The following is a 19,124-nucleotide window of genomic DNA, read 5'->3' on the forward strand; positions in this document are numbered from 1 at the left end:
CGAATGTTTTCTGTTCTGTATTCACTCAAAACTTACTGAAGGATTAAACCTTTACATTCACTGTCAGAGCCCCACCCAAACTTCTGACTAAGGCCGTACAGTCTTAGGGCCCATCAGAGTTGTTGGGTAGGGGAACTGCTTTTACGCGTCTATGGGGAGGGAGCTAGATATTTAAAGGGCCCTAGAAGTGGATCACTGCTAAGCTAGACAGTGTGGTTATGGTAGAAACAGCTGAGGCAGTTCCCTTTCTTTGCTAACCTGCCCCCACAAACATCCACTCCCACGGTGCCTGACTGTCCCAGGAGCTTATGTTTCAGCTATACTCGGAGCAACTTTGCTGTCTCTACGACCCAAGGAGCCAGAAAAGAACTGGTGTAGAAACCGGCCGACTTACAGATGTGTGCACGGCTAAAGCTAGCCCTCCTGGTGAGTACCTGTTTGAATTACCCGATAGGGGCTGATCTGTGTTTGAGGATTGACCCTGGCGTTATTTTGCAAGTATGGCAGAGTGTGCTTACCACTGTAAATTTTGCTAATGAGGGGAGTTATCGTCTTTCATCCTGGTAAAAATGGCAGAAACTACATTAAGTTTTCTCCCCATTTCTATACAGAATTAACTTGAAGGAAACACAACACATGGTCATCATTTGTCAAGTTTTCCAGGGGCAGTGGGCATCCTGAGGTGAGGAACCAGTCAGCACCTCTTTTCCTGCCCCCGCCCCACGGTCCTGCAACGAGCATAAGGCACAGTTTATACCAACACTTACTGGAACTGCTTTCATCACATTGTCATCACACGAGAAGACTAAGTGGATGAGAGATTCACAGAGGGGAAGGGTGAAGGGAAGCCCGGGCAGGTGCCTGGCGCGTAGCACTGCTGTGAACCCCGGCAGCACCGCCCTGCCACAGAAGGACCCGATGTGGCAGGCCTGGTGCTGCGTGCACAAGGGCTAAATGGAGCAAGGGTTTTCTGACGAATAATACTATGCACCTGAAAGGGTAACAGCTAACTAACCTGGCACTAGATGGGGGGGAAGGCCTCTCGACCTCCCCAGAAAGCAGTGTGACCAGCACCCTCCGGAGGAGTGTCCACGTGTGCACACACATGCACGCAAGTCACCCCAAGTGCTACGCCTGTGAAGAAGTCTGGATGCCGTGACCACAATTTCCTAACCTTTTTTCACTTTGATTGCTGTATGAAATTGTGACTGAGTGCGGAACTTAGATCCGGATAAATCTGTTTAGGGAAGGTACACAAGAATAACAGAACTTATCTTTCTAAACATCGCAACCTAGTTTTCTGCTCAGGTGAGACTATATGCCAGCGACATGTACTGGTGGCCACAGTGTGACTATGAGACGTCCTCAGCAGTAACCCCAAAACAATACTGAGGATCAGAGGCCATTTGCAGTCAAACACCACACACCATGGCTGGGAAGGCCAATGACGGGGCACCAATAATGATAAGAGTCTTTGGTTGCTTTTTCTTTTAAACCCATATTTTATCAATTTAAAGCACTAAAGCAGCAGAGAGAAAGAGAAGGGGAGGGGAGAGGTGGAAAGGGAGCGGTTTCCCAAAAACTCTAGCAAAGATTTTGCTTTCTAGTGGAGGACTTATGATTATATACCTGTCATAAAGGTAGATGTCCAGGTGTAGGGACCTATAGCACAATACTCGGAAGACTAAAAGGCTAGTTGTGGCCCTTGACCTCTCCAGGTCTTTGCGGGGCCCATTTAGGTACAGAGAAAGGTGTGTGTCAGTAAAGGAGGCAGCCTCTTAAAGGGCAGTTTGGAAGGAAGCCCGGTTTTACCCCAGGTGACAAGCTCCCAGTCAGAAATGTCTCCTGGAGGCCGACGGAGACCTGCAGTAGCCTCTGCACTTTCCAGCTCCTTCCATCTGCCCAGCCTAAGAGGTGTGCCCCAGAGCTTGGGCTGAGACAGCATGCTCTAAAAACTGCCTTTCAAGCTCTCTGCCCCCTTGAACACTCTGAGTCTGCACTAGAGCTTATTTCTGACGGAATGAGTTTTGTTTCAAAGGAACTTAAAGTTGTAAGTTTCTATGTATTCGTTTTTATGGCCTAATCGGAATTTCAGGGCAGCCAGGTCTTTCAACCTCTGGCCCACTGTAAGCTCAGTGGCAGAGCTGTAAAAAGGCATCCCGAGGCACCTACGTCTGCCCCGTGGGATTCAGAAAAGGATGGATTTGGGCAGAGCTCAGTGCTGGGCTCAAAGGTGCTAGATGCATAATCGAGGGCCAAATCCAAATGATTCAACACAAAGATTTAGAGTTAATTTCCCATTATTACCTGCTCCTCTTTCAAGGCCTTAATGTGACATTAGGTTGGGGTCTAGCTGCGGTGGCAGTGTCTCCACACTCCTCCGATCAGAGAGCAGTGACTGAGCACAACGCAGCATTCCTGGCAGCATCTCCGGTTATGAAACAACACCCTGGGGACTGCACTACGGTAGCCGCCCGACCACTGGAGAGGTCAACGTTTTTTCAGTTGTTTCTGTGAAATGCTACATCAGGTTCTTTCGAAATGCAATTTACCCAGGAATAAACCCAATAAGGTCATTCTGATTCATGAAAATGTACAAAAGGTGACATGTACAGGAAAACATTACTGCTCATATTCTGGAAAGAGACTTATCTTTTGAAAGTAATGACATTAGGTTCATTTTCATCAATTGGGTAAAATCACTGGGGTGAAATCATACAATTACTGCAAGGAACTGTAAGCAAGCAATTCGGTCACAGGAATTTGTTTCTTTGTTTTAAATGAAAACGCTGTATGAAATGCATAGCTTTGATTAAAACTATAGACAGGATTTCCTCTGTAAAACTCCAGATTTAGAATGCTGGCGAAGGCAGTGCTGGCAAGGTAGTTAATGCACGTGGAAATGCTATTCTACGTTGGCTTCCAGAAGTAGCCCTAAACAATTCTACCCACCAACGCGGTGGCTAGTAATGCTCATTTCAGTTTTACTATAAATTATTCTACATGTCACTTAAGTACTTAAGAATTCACGCTCGCTCCTTTCTAGAAGCCATCTAAGGCAGCTGATGCGTAAAGCACCTCAACTAGATTTTCGAGTAGTTCAGCAGTTCAGTCTGTGCTCCATAGGCCACAAGGGCTGCCATGTACACCCCTCGCTGTACAACTCACCCCCTCCCTGGGAACTCTTCAGGTTCATGTGTGCCTGTAAAAGGCAGCCTGGGCACAGGAGAGAAACACGAGAAACATGAGCATCAAGGGCTGTTCACTGGAGCAGTCTGAATTCTAAGGAAGGTCACGTGAGGGTGGGGGACACAAAGATCTTACCCACCTCACGGAAAATAAATGAGGTTCATTCATGCTGCCAATTGTCTGGGACTACCCCCTCTCTATCACCTCGGAAAGCACACTTTGTTTGAGATGTGATCTACTGCTCTGCTGTTCAGTTTTCATTCACGCTACGTTAGTTTTCCTCTCACTCATGTCGGCTTTCCTGGAATTTGTTTACTGTGTTTCCCTAGTTTTCATTGAACACGCAGAGGCAAGGGCTGAAGCAATCATTTCAGAAACAAGAGCTCACAGTACAGACACACAGGAGCATCAAATACGAAAATGTGGGTTTTCTCCTGTCTTTATTCTGGGGAGGAAGAGTCCTCCTCGTCCTCTTCCTCGTCTTCGTCGTTGAACGAACAGGGGGTCTCGCCTCGGGACTCGGAGCAGTGAGAGGCCGCACTGCTGGACTGGTGACTGTTTGGGGCAAGGAACTGCCCAGTTGCTAAGGCCACTTCAGCATCCAGGCATAACCCCTGGTTTACACTAGCAAACAATTAAAAACACACAGGCTCATTAAGTGGCATATGTTTTAAGCTTTGTAAAACAGGAGTAAAAACATGGGAAAGGAGGTGCCACCGGCGAGCTCTGCCAAAGTCTGCTCAGGACCTGTGCCGGCAGTGACATGCTGACTCTCCCCTCCAGGGAGGGCCAGGGCTCCGGGGCTGGCCTTTCTAACCCTGAAAAAATACGTACCTTGATTGGGACAAGGTGGCACCAGTGGTCAGGTCTAAATTTGAAACTGACTGGGTAGAGTTCAAAAGTAGTCCCTGATTTAACCAAGAAGGTCCTGTGGAGATATCTACAGGAAAAAAACAAAAGCAGAAGATGCAGGCGCTAAGTTCTGTGGCTGCCGTCGTTACCGTGTGAGGAAAGCTAACAAGTAAGAACATAAGCCTATTCTAAATTACAGCTAGACGGGTCTCCTGCCCTAGGGAGAACCTTGGTTTCTTCAGCTTGGAAAAAAGAGATTTTTAGAGCATAAAAGCAGGGGAGGAAAAATACAGGAAGGCAGACTACAGCGAGAAATAATTCAAATTAAACCAATGACAGACTCTCATTCTTTGTTTCCCATTAAGAACTCGAGAGGGCAGCTCACTAAGTACAGTGATCGCTGCACTCTCCTGGACACCTGCGTCCTCCTCACAAGACTCAGCACTTGGGCTGCGGTGTAACAGCCAAACCCAGGTGTGCGTAATGAGAAAGTCAAATCACAAGTATTGTAGGCAAGGAGGACAGACACATTTTGGCCAAAACCCCCACTGCACCATCTCTTTCAAGTGCCCCTGGGGAATTCAGTGCTATTAGTCATCAAAGATCTATTCTTTTTCCTGGTCTCCTTTGCTTCTTACCCAAACTAACCCTTATTTTAAAAGGTCACAGGCAGTCGTGTTTTTAATGACAGTGCGATAGGCACCACTGTGTCCGTCTGCATGAAATACTTTGGGCATATTCTTCCAATCTTATTTTCTATGCATACATCATATTTCTCCTATCACAACCCTGATCAACTTATTGTAATTTTACTTGTTTAATACTTGTCTCCTTACCTAGAATGTTAGCTCAAAGAAGGCAGTGCCTGGGACATCTAAAATCTAAACGTTACTGAATAAGTATAGCTTCTTTCAACAGTGAGTTTACAAAATAGTTGATATATATATATATAAGAAATACATTCATATTAAATGTTGTATTACATTATACTAAATACATTCTAATATATATATTAGAAATACATTCTTAAAAAGAAATTCTTTGAGTTACATTATAAGATTGAATGTACACTCAGAAAATGTAATTTGCCAAAATGAGCTTTTATTATATTTAATCAAAAGTTTCATAATTACTGTGCAAAAAAATAAATAAATATAACTATGTGTATGGGGATGGGAAACTGCTGTCCTGGCACTGTCTGACTATGTGAGGCTTCCTATATTGAACAAAAAAGTAAGCTAAATGACTACATTGATTTTAGAATGGCCTTGTAAACCTTTTTCTTCACAGGCTAACTAAGGCAACTGAAAAAAAGACCTTCAATTCTAAGAAGAATAGCAGACTTTAAACACATTAAATAACTCTGTACAAGACAAAATTAAAGCCAGAATCCCATGCTGAATATTAATTAGCATATATGGAAACTTTCTGTCAGAACACAGCTATTTATTTGTGAGCATAACACATTACATTTTCTTTTTACAATGGCTTTGAAAAGCCTACGTTTCTTTCACGTTATCATAGGAACTACACAATGGTTCTCACAATCTTCCTCAAGAGCCCCTCTGTCTCTTCACACACTAAAGGCACACGTTTCTTTTTTTGAACTAACCAGAAAGTCAGTACCCCGGTCTGCCAATGAGGTCATGAGGAGATAAAACGACAGAGCCTGCCTAACCGCCCTGAGCTTTTACAATGAGAATAAGCTAAAATAAGGTCCTGGTGATTTATTGAGTGAGCCCTTTATGGAGACCCTGCTGGACTGCTAACAGGACTGGGCTGCTCTGGGAAAGAGTGGGGAGAACGGAGCGGGTGTGTGGAGGGAAAACCCGGGACTGGTTGGCTGAGAGGCAAGGAGATGGGGTCACATTTGCAGGAAGTGGATGGTGCCAATTTAAAAACTAAATCCAGTAGAAACCAAATCTCAAATCAATGGACATTTGTGTTGTGACCAAAGGGCCAAAACCATAAAACAAATTAAGAACTACTTCTTCATTTATATTTAATATACCTTAGAACTAATGCCTGTAAAAAACGATGTGAAATTCTAGGTGGTAATATTTATAATGAAGGAAATTGCCAAAAGCAAAGGCAGAAAAGCATTGTTTATACATCCAAATTATAGTCTTAGGATTTAGGACAACCATAAAGAAGATTTCTGAATCAGTGAAAAAAAACCACTGAATTACAGAACATGCAAAACATGTGCTTTTGTTTTTAAGTATACTCTTTTAATTCTTAATAAAAAGATAAAGAACCCAATTTTAAAATGGGCAAAGGATCTGAATAGCTATTTCTCCAAGGATGATATACAAATGGCCAATAAGCACATGAAAAAATACTCAACACCATTAGTCATTAGGGAAATGCAAATTAAAACCACAGTGAAATATCACCTCACATCCACTAGGATGGCAATAATAAAAAAGATGGACAATAACAAGTGTGGGGAAATTGGAACCCTCCTGCACTGCTGGGAGGATTATACAAATGTACAACTGCTTTGGAAAATAATTTGGCAGTTCCTTAAATAATTAGTTACCATATGACCCAGCAATTCTACTCCTGGTTATACACCCAACAGAACTGTAAACTTATGTTCACACAAAAACCTGTACAAGCATGGTTATAGTAGCATCATCTATGATAGTCTAAAAGTGGAAACAATCTAAATGTCCTCCAACTAATGAATGGTTAAACAAAATGTGGTGTATCTGTGCAATGGCAATAAAAAGGGATGAAGTACTGACATGTCACAGCACAGATGAACCTTGAAAACATTATTCTAAGTAAAAGTAGTCAGTCACAAAGGCCACATATTGTAGGATTCCATTTATATGAAGTGTCCAGAACGGACAAATCCATAGTAACAGAAAGTCGATTAGTGGTTGCCAGGAGCTGGGAAGAATAGGGATGAGTGGGTAGGGAACGACTGCTGATGTGTATGAGATTTCTTTTTGGGATGAAAAACAAGTTTTAGAATGAGTGGTGATGATTGCACAACCTTGTGAATATAACAAAACCCACTGAACTGTACACTTTAAAATTGTGTATTTTATGGCATGTGAATTAAATCTCAATGTACAAAACTTACAACAACACCATTTCACATCCACCTGACTGGGAAAATAGAATACTTCCACTTTGCAGGTGAGAGTGTAACTTGGTAGAAACAAAATGGTCACCAGGATGTAATTACAGCAGTGTTCAAGGTAGCACTGTTTTTTGGGTTTTTTTTTAATATCAAGAAATGAGAAACAAAACTGAAGGTTTACATTAGTAAAATGAACAAATAAATTGTGATATATTCACATAATAGAATTCTCCATACAGCAGTAACAATGTATGAATTACAGCTCTATTAAATCATGTGGGCAAATGTGAAATGTGATGCTGCGTGGAATAAAATCAAATCACCAAATATATCACTGTGATTCCATTTATATGAAGGTCAAGGTAGACAAAACGAAATAATAAATTGTTTCCAGTTTACGATGTTTGTGTTTGTATCTAAATGAAAGCAAGTGATCATAAACAAGGAATTCAAGCTCATGGTCACATTTAAAGAAGCAGGAAAGGGCGCAGAATTGAGGGCAGGCACACGCGGGACCTGAACTATTAGGTTGGTGCAAAAGTAACTGCGGTTTAAAAGGTTAAAAACAACGGCAGAAACCGCAATACTTTTGCACCACCCTAATAATTTTCTATGAGAAAGGAAGAAAGGTTTTCACAAGTTAGGGTTTGACATTTATCAGGGGCAACATGTGAAAGCATTAGTCAACATACCTGTGATATAACCTTCTAAAGCCTTTGGCACCAGTGATTTAGCAAGTTTCAGGTCCTCCAGGGAGCATTTGCCTGACTCCAGGCCAAAGGACATTCCCATCCGCTTTAGTACTTCTATGTCATCATGGATCTCAAAGGTGTTGTCAAAATTAAAAAGATACTCAAACCTGCATGAGGAAACAAAATTAGTATAGGGTTTTCCATGGTGTTGGGGAATTCTGAACAGCTGGTACTCTATAAATTACATACAAGACTGAGGGCCTAAGTTCGGCTATGTTAAGAGCAGTAAGAGTCATTCTGCTGTGCTCAGGGTAAGGACATCTCAAAGACACCACTTTCCCAATGAAAACCACTGGCCTGTGACAGACAAAAGGAGTCCATAAACCTCAGCCCTCATTAAGCTGTTGCAAACGGGAGATAGAAATTCTGGTCTAAATCCAATACCTTTCTAAGCTGTTTACAGATTTGTCACAAAATGAATATTAAGAAAGCCTTCCAATTTAACATAATCCTGCTATGAGTTGGCCTATTAGGATTGAGGAAAGAACATTTTGGGTGCTTATTTCACTTTCATGAGTCCAGCATTAGCTATAGCATTACTTTAGATGAGTAATAAGTGGTAGACTATTTCACAAATTAACCAATCCCCAAGCCCTGTCTTGAGTGCCCAAGAAGTAAAACATCTTAAAGAGGCGAAAGTAGGAAGAAGTGGTCCTTCTGACTCCTAGGTAGGCTAGGCCCTGGTGCACCCACAGGTCTCAGATCTACAGGGACAGAGTGCAGGTACATGTTCTGGGACAATGGTGGGTTTCCACTGTCATGAAGTTCTATTAAAATCACATGAGGGTAAAACTTTTTACGCTAGATATTAGATCAGGGCAAAAATTACAATTTAAAGAAAAATGCCATATTTAGATAAAGTACATGAATTGGAATAAAGTACATTAACAAATTTGTAGAAAAAAACCTAGACGAAAAATGTAGAGATGACTTCAGACACAGATTAAAAGCAGATGGTTTTGTAAATGTAATCCTCCTAGCGGGAAAGGCTCCTGGCTAATTAAGGGGAAAAGATTGCATCACTAAAGTAACTGAAAGACAAGGCTTTAGGACCTACCTTGAATAACAAGCTTCTACAAGATTCTTAGAGCCTCCTTCTCTCCATGCAGGGAAGGGCCAGGAAAGAGCATGAGTCAGTAACCACCCAAGGATGAAAACTGTACTAGACCCCAGCCTGGGGTGAAAAGAATCCATAAAACCCTTAGGCCAATGACTCCACGATTCCCTGCTACTCCTTTTAGACCAAAGAAGAGAATTTAATAATCCCTCACAAAATGAGAGACTAACTAGAGAGAGTAACTAGAATTCTAACAGGGTTTTCTTTTCCCCCCAGAAAATATGTTAACCATTCTCTAAAATTGTTTTATGTATGCTAGTTTTTTTAGACATAGATTTTAGTAAAGAATTTGCAAGTGTGTGAGTAACTATACAGACATCTACTATTTACTGACCAGTGGGCTGGTCCTTCATGACTATATCTATAACTTTTATAAAACAGCAACTTAAATACTATAATTCTTATTTTGATGGAGGAAGGAATGAGATCTGAGAGCTTAAGAAAGTATGTAGCTAGAGGAAAGCCTGAAAAATGGATCTTCTCCCTCCACAGCCTGCTCGGTCTCTACTCTTTCTAATTGTGTCCACAGTCTTAACTATTAAATACTTCTGAAATCCCTGTTCACCGTTTTTCTTCTTCACTTTGTTTTTTGGTGCCTTCTTATGTAAGTGACCCAGAATATCTGTATGCAATCACGACAAATAGAGGAAGCAACACTGTCAGAGAAAAGACTGGGAAAAACAAGGAAAGGTGAGGCCCAAGGGCAATGCTGCAGCTTTAAGGAGACCAAAAGTTCTGATCTCCTAGGACAGTCCTGGGCTATGCCTCTGGTACTTATGTAATTATTGAGTCCTTTTTTGCTTTCAAATGTGTCCCCATCTGGATGATAAATTATATGCTGACCCTTTGTAACAGTATTTAACATTTATAAAATACTTGCTTCGAGTCCAACCCTTTATAGGCATTATCTCATTTAATCCTCATAACAAGGCCAGAGAGTGACAGAGGCCCTGGTATCACCCCCATTTGTTCTTCAGAAAACAGAGCTTTGATGCTCTTAAACGGGGGAGGCATAATTCACTTGTGTGTCTCACTCTGTACTCGATTCCTTTAACTATCTTCTCATGATACCGGTCACAGCCCACAGACCACTGATATAAACTATTTTCATGAAGGGTAAAATAAATTATACATTAATTCTGTATTGACAACTGCTACTTCTCATTTGTTATGATGAATATTACCATCAATCTTAGTTACTATAGAAAACAGCATGGAGGATCCTCAAAAAAGTTAAAAATGGAACTACTACATGATGCAACAATTCCACTTCTGGGAATACATGCAAAGGAAACAAAATCACTGTCTTGAAAAGATATGTGTACCCTTACGTTCACTGCAGCATTATTTATAATCACCACGGCATGGAAATAACGTGTATCCATCAATGGAGGAATGGATAAGGAAAATGTAATATACATACACACACTGAAATATTCAGTCATTAAAAAAAAGGAAACTGCCATTTGCAACAACATGGATGGGTCTTGAGGGGATTATGCTAAGTGAAATAAGTCAGAAAAGACAAATACTATATGATTTCATGTGTATGTGGAGTCTAAAAAAAAAACTGAACTCATAGATACAGAGAGCAGATTGGTGGTTGCCAGAGGGGGTGGGGGAAGGGGATGGGTGAAGGTGTTAAAAAGGTGAAAACTTCCAGTTATAAGATAAATTAAGAAATAAAGAAAGCAGTGACCGCATCTAATATTTTCTATCTATTCATCCATTAATAAACAGAAGCACACTCAACTGATATAGCAAAACAGAGAATTAATTGTCTTAATGCCACTTTTGATATCTAAAATATTTCCACAATAAACTATGACAGTGAATCACCGCGAACCTACCTTGTGCCAGCCTCACAGAGGCCAACCTTACTGCAGTTACTTGCCCGGTTAGACCACATGCACGTCCACACGTGCGCATCCGGGCTTGGGTCCAGGCACCACTCTGCAGGCAGCAGGCAGCACAGTGCCAGGCCCGAGTCCCCCGGGAGAGGGGACGGAGCATACACCACTACAGGACAGCACTGTGCTGCGGGGTTTCACTTGCCCCAAGGAAGTCGGCCTTGGGGGAGTCAGGTAATGGAGTTCACCCTTCTTTATTTTGCAAAACAGAAAGCCAGCCTGCAATCTTCCCCTGGTTTTCTGCACTCACTTGTCACTGGAGATGCTGCAGTCTATGACTGTTTTCCTGCTTGTATTGATGATTATAAACGGCAGCTGAATCGTGGAGTTCAGAGCTGGAGGGCCCTGGTTCTGCTGCTCATTTTGCCGATTTCTCTGTACCAGGTTTTTGAAAGCGATTTGCTGTAATGATCAATAAAAAGAATATGGTCACTTAATGTGAATGAGTTGGAATTAAATGAATTAAGATAACTACATTTAAAATATAGTTTAAAATTAGAGAGTTTAAAGAGGCCTTCCACCTATGAGTGAATTAAAGATTTACGAAAAAAGATTGGAATGATCTAACTAAATATATTTCGAGGAGAAAATATACATTTAAATGTTGTCTAACAGCATCCTAATGTAAATAATGGGGCTCACGGTTTCCATCATCCATAGAAATAGGATCTTATAAATTTGAGAGAAAGCCCAGTGGCTCCTGCAACTCTTCTTAGAGTGAGTGATACAGTGAAAGTGGCACCATGTGCATTTCTGTTTTCCATTTATCTAACACAGAATCTCAAGAGTTTAGGGTTAAATACATCTCTTGGATTGCCTAGCCCAATGGTATGCAAACTTTATAAAGCCACAGAACCCTTCCTCCAAATGAAACCTGAAGGGACATCCACTATATAAAACAGACGAAAGCAGCATTGCTCTGGTGGGTTGCAGTGGGGTGAGTCATCCTGAGCCCTGACAGCCCTGCCCCCACTCACCCCTTAGGTTCCTCCACACAACTTCTATGCGTCCTTAGGGCACAATCTGGAAACTTGCACAACCCTCTCCCCACCTGCCATTTTCCAGATGAGGAAACTGAGGCTCAGCTCTGATAAGATATATCAAGGCCTGAATCTTTACACTGAATCTTGCTGCTACCTTTAGTTATAATTGTTACTCAAAAATCAAAGAAAGTAATCCTCCTTTTTAATAAGACAAATGTATTACAGAATTCCACAGCAAGAAAGACCTTACACAGTTCAAGTGTTTCATCTGTTCATGAAACATACACTGGTTTCTTGAAGTCAGAGCCATCTGTCCCCTTTCATCAACTGGTTCCATCTCTTCTCCCCCAGTAGTGATGAATTTAAGTTATTTTCTGTGTTTTAGCAATCTTATCCTAGGATTCTTTATTCTAGGTTCTTGGTCTTAACTAAAGTTTGATTAAGATTATTATTATCTTAAAATAGCTAGATGCTAGCTCCCTGGAAAGTGAATATTTTACTCTTTTAAAATGCACAAAAATGCATAAAATGCACCAATTTATTCTATCCCTAACAGCGTGCCCAAAAATCACTATCAGAAGACAATCAGTATCAATACCATTATCAAAACATTATTTCAGTCATACTTCTTCATTATTTTCTGCTGCTAAAGCGCTAAGGTTACTTTACATTTATTGCTAATTCATTTAATATGGAAGGGAAATATGCTGGAACTATAAACCTGAGAAAAAGACTTAGATGTTTCAATACGTCTGCCTAGCTTCTCTTCCCTTCCTAGGGAAAGCACCTTGGGAGATACTCCCACACTTTGCTTAGTCTTGTGGCCCTAATGCCACAAGAGGGGAATACAAACAGTGACAAGCCACAGTTCCTTTATGTTTATGATTCACTGTTCAATACTGCGTACAGTTTAATAGCATCAAAGATTCTTCAGGGGAAGAGAGCACTAAAAACATAGAATGTCATTTTGATAGTAAAAAGAAAAATCACCTCCTACTTGTTTTGGATTGATTTCCTTATTTGTTGCCCTTTGATTTCCTTTAGCTTTTTGTTGTTTCCAGGCTCACTGACATCTATTTTAGAGGCTGAACAACTTTTGGTGTGTTCAGAGACCCATTTTCCTATGCATTAACAGCTTTGGAAAAGGTTTAAGGGCTGAAGGGACAATGATGTAGATATAAGTAGGATGCCTGTATTACTTAGAGGTATGATGTACTCACACCGTTCCTCTTCTACAGTATCGAGGATGAAAGAGAGCTGGTGGCATGTAAGTAAAACTGACTTGAGCCATGTGAGGTCAGTGAGTTGTGACATTAACTGTTAGAAAAACTAAGCTAGCTCAGTCATGGCAAATTATTAGTGTTCAGGGAAAATTTGTTTAATTTACTATGACAACTTTTTGTTATTTGATAAAAGAAAGAAAACTGAAACATTTGGAGGAAATAAGCTATATGTCTACCAGAGGAGCAGAAGTACTGGTTTTCAATTATACTTTGGGTTTCATTTCAATATGTAGAGAGACCTGCTTTTATAAACGTTGATAGCTAGGTTGCCCCTGGCTTGAAATCTTCTACAGATATTTGATTTGAGAGGAAAAGAAATTTAAGCCTTAGAAAAAAAATACAATGTTAATTGTATAAAGATAAGCAGGGGGCAAAAATATTGAACTTAATTCTGTAATCTGGGAAGGTCACACACACACACACACACACACACACACACACACGGTGATCTTCTGTACCATTCTTTCTGATAAACAGATTATTACAGGCATCCTGAGAAACAGATTTTTATAATAACATAGACCAAAAATCAAGCTCCAGAATGTTCCATGACACTTTTGAGGAAATCTGAGGAAGGCCCTGCATGAGGTTTAGGGACCATGAGTTGACGGGGAAATACTGCAGCTAATTGTGCAGAGACAGGGACAACAGAGAGGCAGCGAGGGGAAGAAGGTGACAGCGTAGGAATTAGAGGCCAGTGCCTGGCAGGCCAGGACTATAAGAAAGGCAGGATTCTACGGGGAGGAGCTGTGGGAATAAACTGTCAGCTTTCAAAGCCTTTTTAAAGCTACAGAACACTCTCTTCAAACAAAACTTTATTTGGAAATCTAATGTGAAAAATACACAAAATGCTTCCTTCAGCGGTAGCTCCTCAGGTAGGTCCCACAGAGTTCAGGGTGAAAAGCAGACATAGAACACAGAAAGAAAGGAAAGAAAGAAAGGAAGAAAGGAAGGAGAGGGAGGGAGGCAGAAAGAAAAGAAAGGGCCTAATCAGGATGGAACACCATCTCGTGGGCTTCTTAAGTTCAGAAAGTCTCTGTTCTACCTGCCACTAGCCCTCTGCCCGGGCCCTACTTCCTTCTCAGATTAGGCGCAAATCTCTGGAAAGGCTAAAGGGTCTTCTTTTGCCCCTCTGATTTATATGTGAATGTGAAAGGAAAACAAAAAACAAATACAAGCACCTAGAAAGAGAAAAACAAAAATCTGGAATATTTAAGACTACTTAACATATTCTGTCCATTAGACAAAGTATTTTAGGAAAAAACCTGCTACAATATTTGGTAAACTACTGCTATCTTTATTTCTGAAAAGTGGATTATACCAAAAATTAAATGACTTACAGTTGTTCAAATCAAAGTTGATTTTATGATTGGCTGAAAACTTTTCAAATAAAGACAATTTGCTGATAAAAACAAAAGCATAGACACTCTCTCATTTGTATTACAAAGTTTTTTCCATTGGATTGAAAACGGCCCCACTGTATGGCTCAAAGTGAATTTTTATACCAACTACAATTACCAAAAGTAGAAAAGAAAGGTACACCTACCCTGTGATTTTACCTTACGTAATTTTATACAAAGGCTCTATTATATTTTTAAAAATCATCCAAATCCCAGGCAATTATTGAAAAAAGTATAAATACAGGGATCCTTATTACACTATAAAATTTAATTTTCTTTTAAATAGAAATGCGTTTTAAGGTTTGGTATTTCTACAAAGCTTACTGAATCATTTCATGTTATTCTGTTAGTTATAGATAAGTATTACAGGATTTGATTATTTTATTCAACGTGCCTAAACTTTAACTAGCCTTAACTCGTGGTATTCCAAACTAGGGCTAAAATAGACTTCTAATAGTTTCTGCTCAGAGTAAGGATAAGTGTCAAAAGTAAACTATTGCACAATATAAAACACACATAGGGTAGGTGAGCTGCCGTGGGGCCCTGATGATGGTGAGAGATGGAACCATCTTAAAGGCAGATCACGTGGATGGCAATGGGCTCGGCTATGGGGGAGGTTGCCCGACAGTGGTCCCACCAAATACTACGCAAAGGCACCCAAAGCAGAAAACACTGATAAAAGCAAGTAAGCAGAGACGCAGAATACAGGTAGGGGAGGTAGTGAAAAACATTCCAGCATCTTTACCTGCAGGAGAAGTTCTTGCAGCTGGGCCCGCTTCTGCTTTATCCGTTCTATCCGCCTCTGCTTCTCTATCTTTAAAACATAGGTTACAAAATAACATGAACATATGTAGAGAATAAAGTATTCCTCATTTTCAGGTCCCAATTCTGAGATATCCAGTTTTCTTCAGAGAAACGCAACCCATTTTAACTCCCAACATCAATAAAGGCAAATTGCACCTCTTTGGGCGGCGGGTTGGGGTTAGCAGCAGGCAAGACAGCAGAACTGTGGAACGAAATCCATCTGCTTAATGAGTACTTGGTATGTAGTACTCGGTGCTATTTATTACTCATGTTCCAACAGAGCAAGAGCTAACACTTAGTGAACACTTACTCAGTATTTTACACTCATTATCTTCACACATCTTCACAAGACGCTATGTATGAGATAAGTCTTTATCCACTTTGCATGTAAGGAAATGGAGGCAGAGGGTTCAGTAACGACCCAACGTCACATAGCTAATGCATGGCAAGAACCTAAGCCATCTGGTTGCAGAGCCACTATTATTACTGTGCTATATTAACAGACCCTCACTCCCCACAACCCCCCAAAATGAAGTAAGATCTCAGTTTAACTGACTTATTTTTACTTTAAATTTCATTCATTCATTCCATTTATTTGCCCCCCTCCTTCCCCTTTTAGAATCACATGGCTGATTGGTATACAAACAGGATTTGGGGCTTCTGAGACAAAATCTCCTCCAAAAAAGTTTTACCAATTTACTCTCTCACTAGTAACAGTCTTTCCTTAAACTATCACCAATGACCAAATATTATGATTGAAAAAAGATAATTACCAGTTTGGTCAAAAACTCAACCAACCTGCACAGCCCCATCACACACCTAAACCTTGCCTTCCACTGCTCCCAGTACATCTTGCTGTGACTCTGACCTCTCTGTCCTTCCTTTGTCACTCTGCCTCAATGGGGTCAACCCTCCCACCACGCCCCAGGAAAAGCTGGTCCCAGCGACACCTTCCCCAGTAACCCAGGCAGTACGAACACTCCCGGTCCAGACGGTGCATAGGACCCTCTAATGCTTCCTTGAGCATAAGGAAGTAACTTCGAATCCTATACTACCTTGTATCACTGCCATGTCACGTGTGTAAGTATCATTTCCCTGATAAGAGAAATTAAACCATGCCACATTTCTCTTTCCCTTCCTTTTCTTCTTTATGTTATTTTATTTTAGAGGTAAACTTGGTATATTAAATTTTAGCTGACTTGTAAATGGGCATAGCTGCTATTACAGCCAGCTTACGTATTCAATATACAACTTCTACTTGTAGTAAGAAACATGCTTATGGGACAAATTTCCCAGCTTTGAGCAACTATTGTTTTCCTCACTCTTACAACTATCTAGAAAACAGGTACTAGGATCTGAATTTCCTTGTAAATGAGCTCCTCACTGTCTCTTTGGGCAAAAGTCAGTGATATCAAATAAGACATTTTTCTTGTTCCTACAAGAGCGTATTTCTTATTTGCTTCCCATCTGCTCTAGTCTGCACCAGGAGCTTCCTCTCATTGTTCCTCTAATCACTACACTTCAATCCTAAATTACCTAAGACTGGCTGCAAAATCGTGTGGCCTTCTACATTTGCAAAGGTGGGGCAGGAGTTTCACTCTGCATCTGAAGCTGTGCCAGGCCAGGCCCCTACGTGCCCCTCACGCCCACACCCAACCAGACCAAATACTGATTCTACCTCCAAAACATGTCTCCAACCGCAGCGCCACTGCGGTAACTCAGGCCGTCTCTAGTCCATCCCCTCAATTTCCCTCCTCATCTTCCTGTCAGTTCAACTTCCAACCCATTACTGTGTGACCTTGCAGAACATATCCTATTAGCACTCCCATTTACAATTCTTCCACAGCTTCCCACTGTTTATAGGATCAGGTCCCAATTGCTCAGCACTTAGAAATCTATCCCCTTTCTCCTTGCTGGTACTCTGGCCGCACCCAGCTGTGGGCATTCTTTCTTAGCCTGACTCAGCTGATACGCCCAGCCTCTGCTTGGAAGACCCTCCCTACCCTAAACCACATGGCAAACTTTTAGTCTTCCTTTCCCTCAAGACTGAGTTCAGAGATTGTTTTTCTTGGTAAAGCCATCTCTTCCCAGATAACCTCTATATACTTTTTTCATAGTAGTAATCACATTTTTGGTAACTCCTTTTACATTTCTCCTCCCCTCAATTAGAATGAAAACTCTTTCGGGTCAGAGATTTTTGTCTTGTATAATCTTTGTTTAAGCACGTAATAGATGCTAATAGATTTTTGCTTACTGAGTCTTTGTTATCAACCTAATATTACTGGTAATTAAAATGATCCTCAAATCCCAAATATCAAGGTGAAAAGGAGAACATTTCCAATGTAGCATATGAATAACATTATTATATAACTTCTGATGAATGTCTGGTTCCTCCCTCCATCCATAAGTATAATGACACTAAATAATTTTTGATTTCTTGGGGGTAAAAAGGGACTGGGAAATACATGAAATCAACCATGTTTATCTCCCTAAGCTATATTTAACCTCAGTTTTTATTCCATTTATGGACACAACAGTAAAATTATGTCAAACCAACTTGGAAACAATATGCCAGTGCACATGTTCATTTAGGAAAGATTTTCTATAATGATCAAAGTTAACAGAATAAAAAAAAAATGTTTCTGCACCCATTATCCCCAAATTCATGTAACTGCTGAATATTCTATCCATTCTGATAAAGATACAAATGAAATACTATTCTGTTGCCACTGATTCTAGAGTCAAAGGTAAAAGTTTAAACACAAGATCCTTTTTTTTGGTGCACACAGCAAGCATCACATCAAATAAGATATCATTTCTATTACATGAATCACCAAAGCTTTATTATTCGAGTGCTCAGAATTAAATTAGAATAAAATAAAGATCTTCTCTAAGAAATAGTAAAAATAAAGTCATTTAATTTCTACGTTCCTCACTTTCACCAGGACATCAGTGAGACTATACTTCTCTAATGTTCCTTCCAGTCCTAAAATTCTAAAGTTCTAAAATAGAAGTCTTAAAAAACAAATGGCATAGCATACATGAACAATTGGGAATATTTTAATATTATGTGACTATATTTCTAAATTAAAATGCCTCTGATGTAAAATAAAGCAAACTACTATTTATAAACACATTTTCCTCACTTACCTCCAGGTTTTGACATTCCTGAGCAGAATTGGTAGGCAGGCCAATCCACTTGATTTCTTTTTTTTCCTTTGAAATTATATTCATTGCCATTAGCACATTTAAAGCATCATAAACTCTTCTCCTAATGTTCTTCTGGTCATAAGCCTGCTAAAAAATATTTTTATTGAGTGGTAAATTTTAAGGGTTAAGATATATTCCCAGGATATTAAAATATTTAATTAATAATATTATTATAATACCTTCAAAGTGCTGAAAGAATCTTATAGCCAGTGAAACTATCCTTCAAATGTAAAGATGAAATAAAGATACTTTCAAATAATCTAAAACATGAAACACTCTAAAAAATAAAGATTATGTTACCAACAGATCTAAATTTAAAAAATACTAAACATCCTTCTTCAGGGAGAAGAAAAATGATCTAAGATGGGAGCTTGGAAGGTAACTATGTAGGGTAATCTCAATCAATACTCACTGTATAAAACAATGTCTTGTGGAGTCTAGAATATATATAGAACTAATATACATGACGACAATAGTATAGATATACCAGGAAGGGGTAATGGAGTTAAAATAACCTAAGGCTTTGCATT

General features: G+C 40.1%; 1 protein-coding gene across 10 annotated transcripts in view; it reads right to left on the minus strand.

The window, feature by feature from the left end:
• The window catches only part of TFDP2 (transcription factor Dp-2), a 186,638-nt gene that overhangs the window by 30,474 nt on the left and 137,040 nt on the right, over nucleotides 1–19,124 (minus strand). For 8 of the 10 annotated variants that reach the window (XM_019747143.2, XM_019747137.2, XM_074312941.1 and 5 more), the window contains 6 exons: nucleotides 18,535–18,681; nucleotides 15,326–15,394; nucleotides 11,165–11,316; nucleotides 7,828–7,994; nucleotides 4,024–4,129; nucleotides 3,613–3,813 (listed from right to left, as the gene is read on the minus strand). In XM_019747143.2, the coding sequence (XP_019602702.1) occupies nucleotides 3,630–3,813; nucleotides 4,024–4,129; nucleotides 7,828–7,994; nucleotides 11,165–11,316; nucleotides 15,326–15,394; nucleotides 18,535–18,681 (825 nt within the window). In that variant the 3' untranslated portion in view covers nucleotides 3,613–3,629. Of the gene's footprint in view, nucleotides 1–3,612; nucleotides 3,814–4,023; nucleotides 4,130–7,827; nucleotides 7,995–11,164; nucleotides 11,317–15,325; nucleotides 15,395–18,534; nucleotides 18,682–19,124 lie in introns of those variants that run through there. The other 2 variants (XM_019747140.2, XM_074312942.1) reach the window with 2 other exon arrangements.

The sequence above is a fragment of the Rhinolophus sinicus genome, linkage group LG10 (genome assembly GCF_036562045.2).
Source record: "Rhinolophus sinicus isolate RSC01 linkage group LG10, ASM3656204v1, whole genome shotgun sequence".
NCBI classification, from domain to species: Eukaryota; Metazoa; Chordata; class Mammalia; order Chiroptera; family Rhinolophidae; genus Rhinolophus; species Rhinolophus sinicus.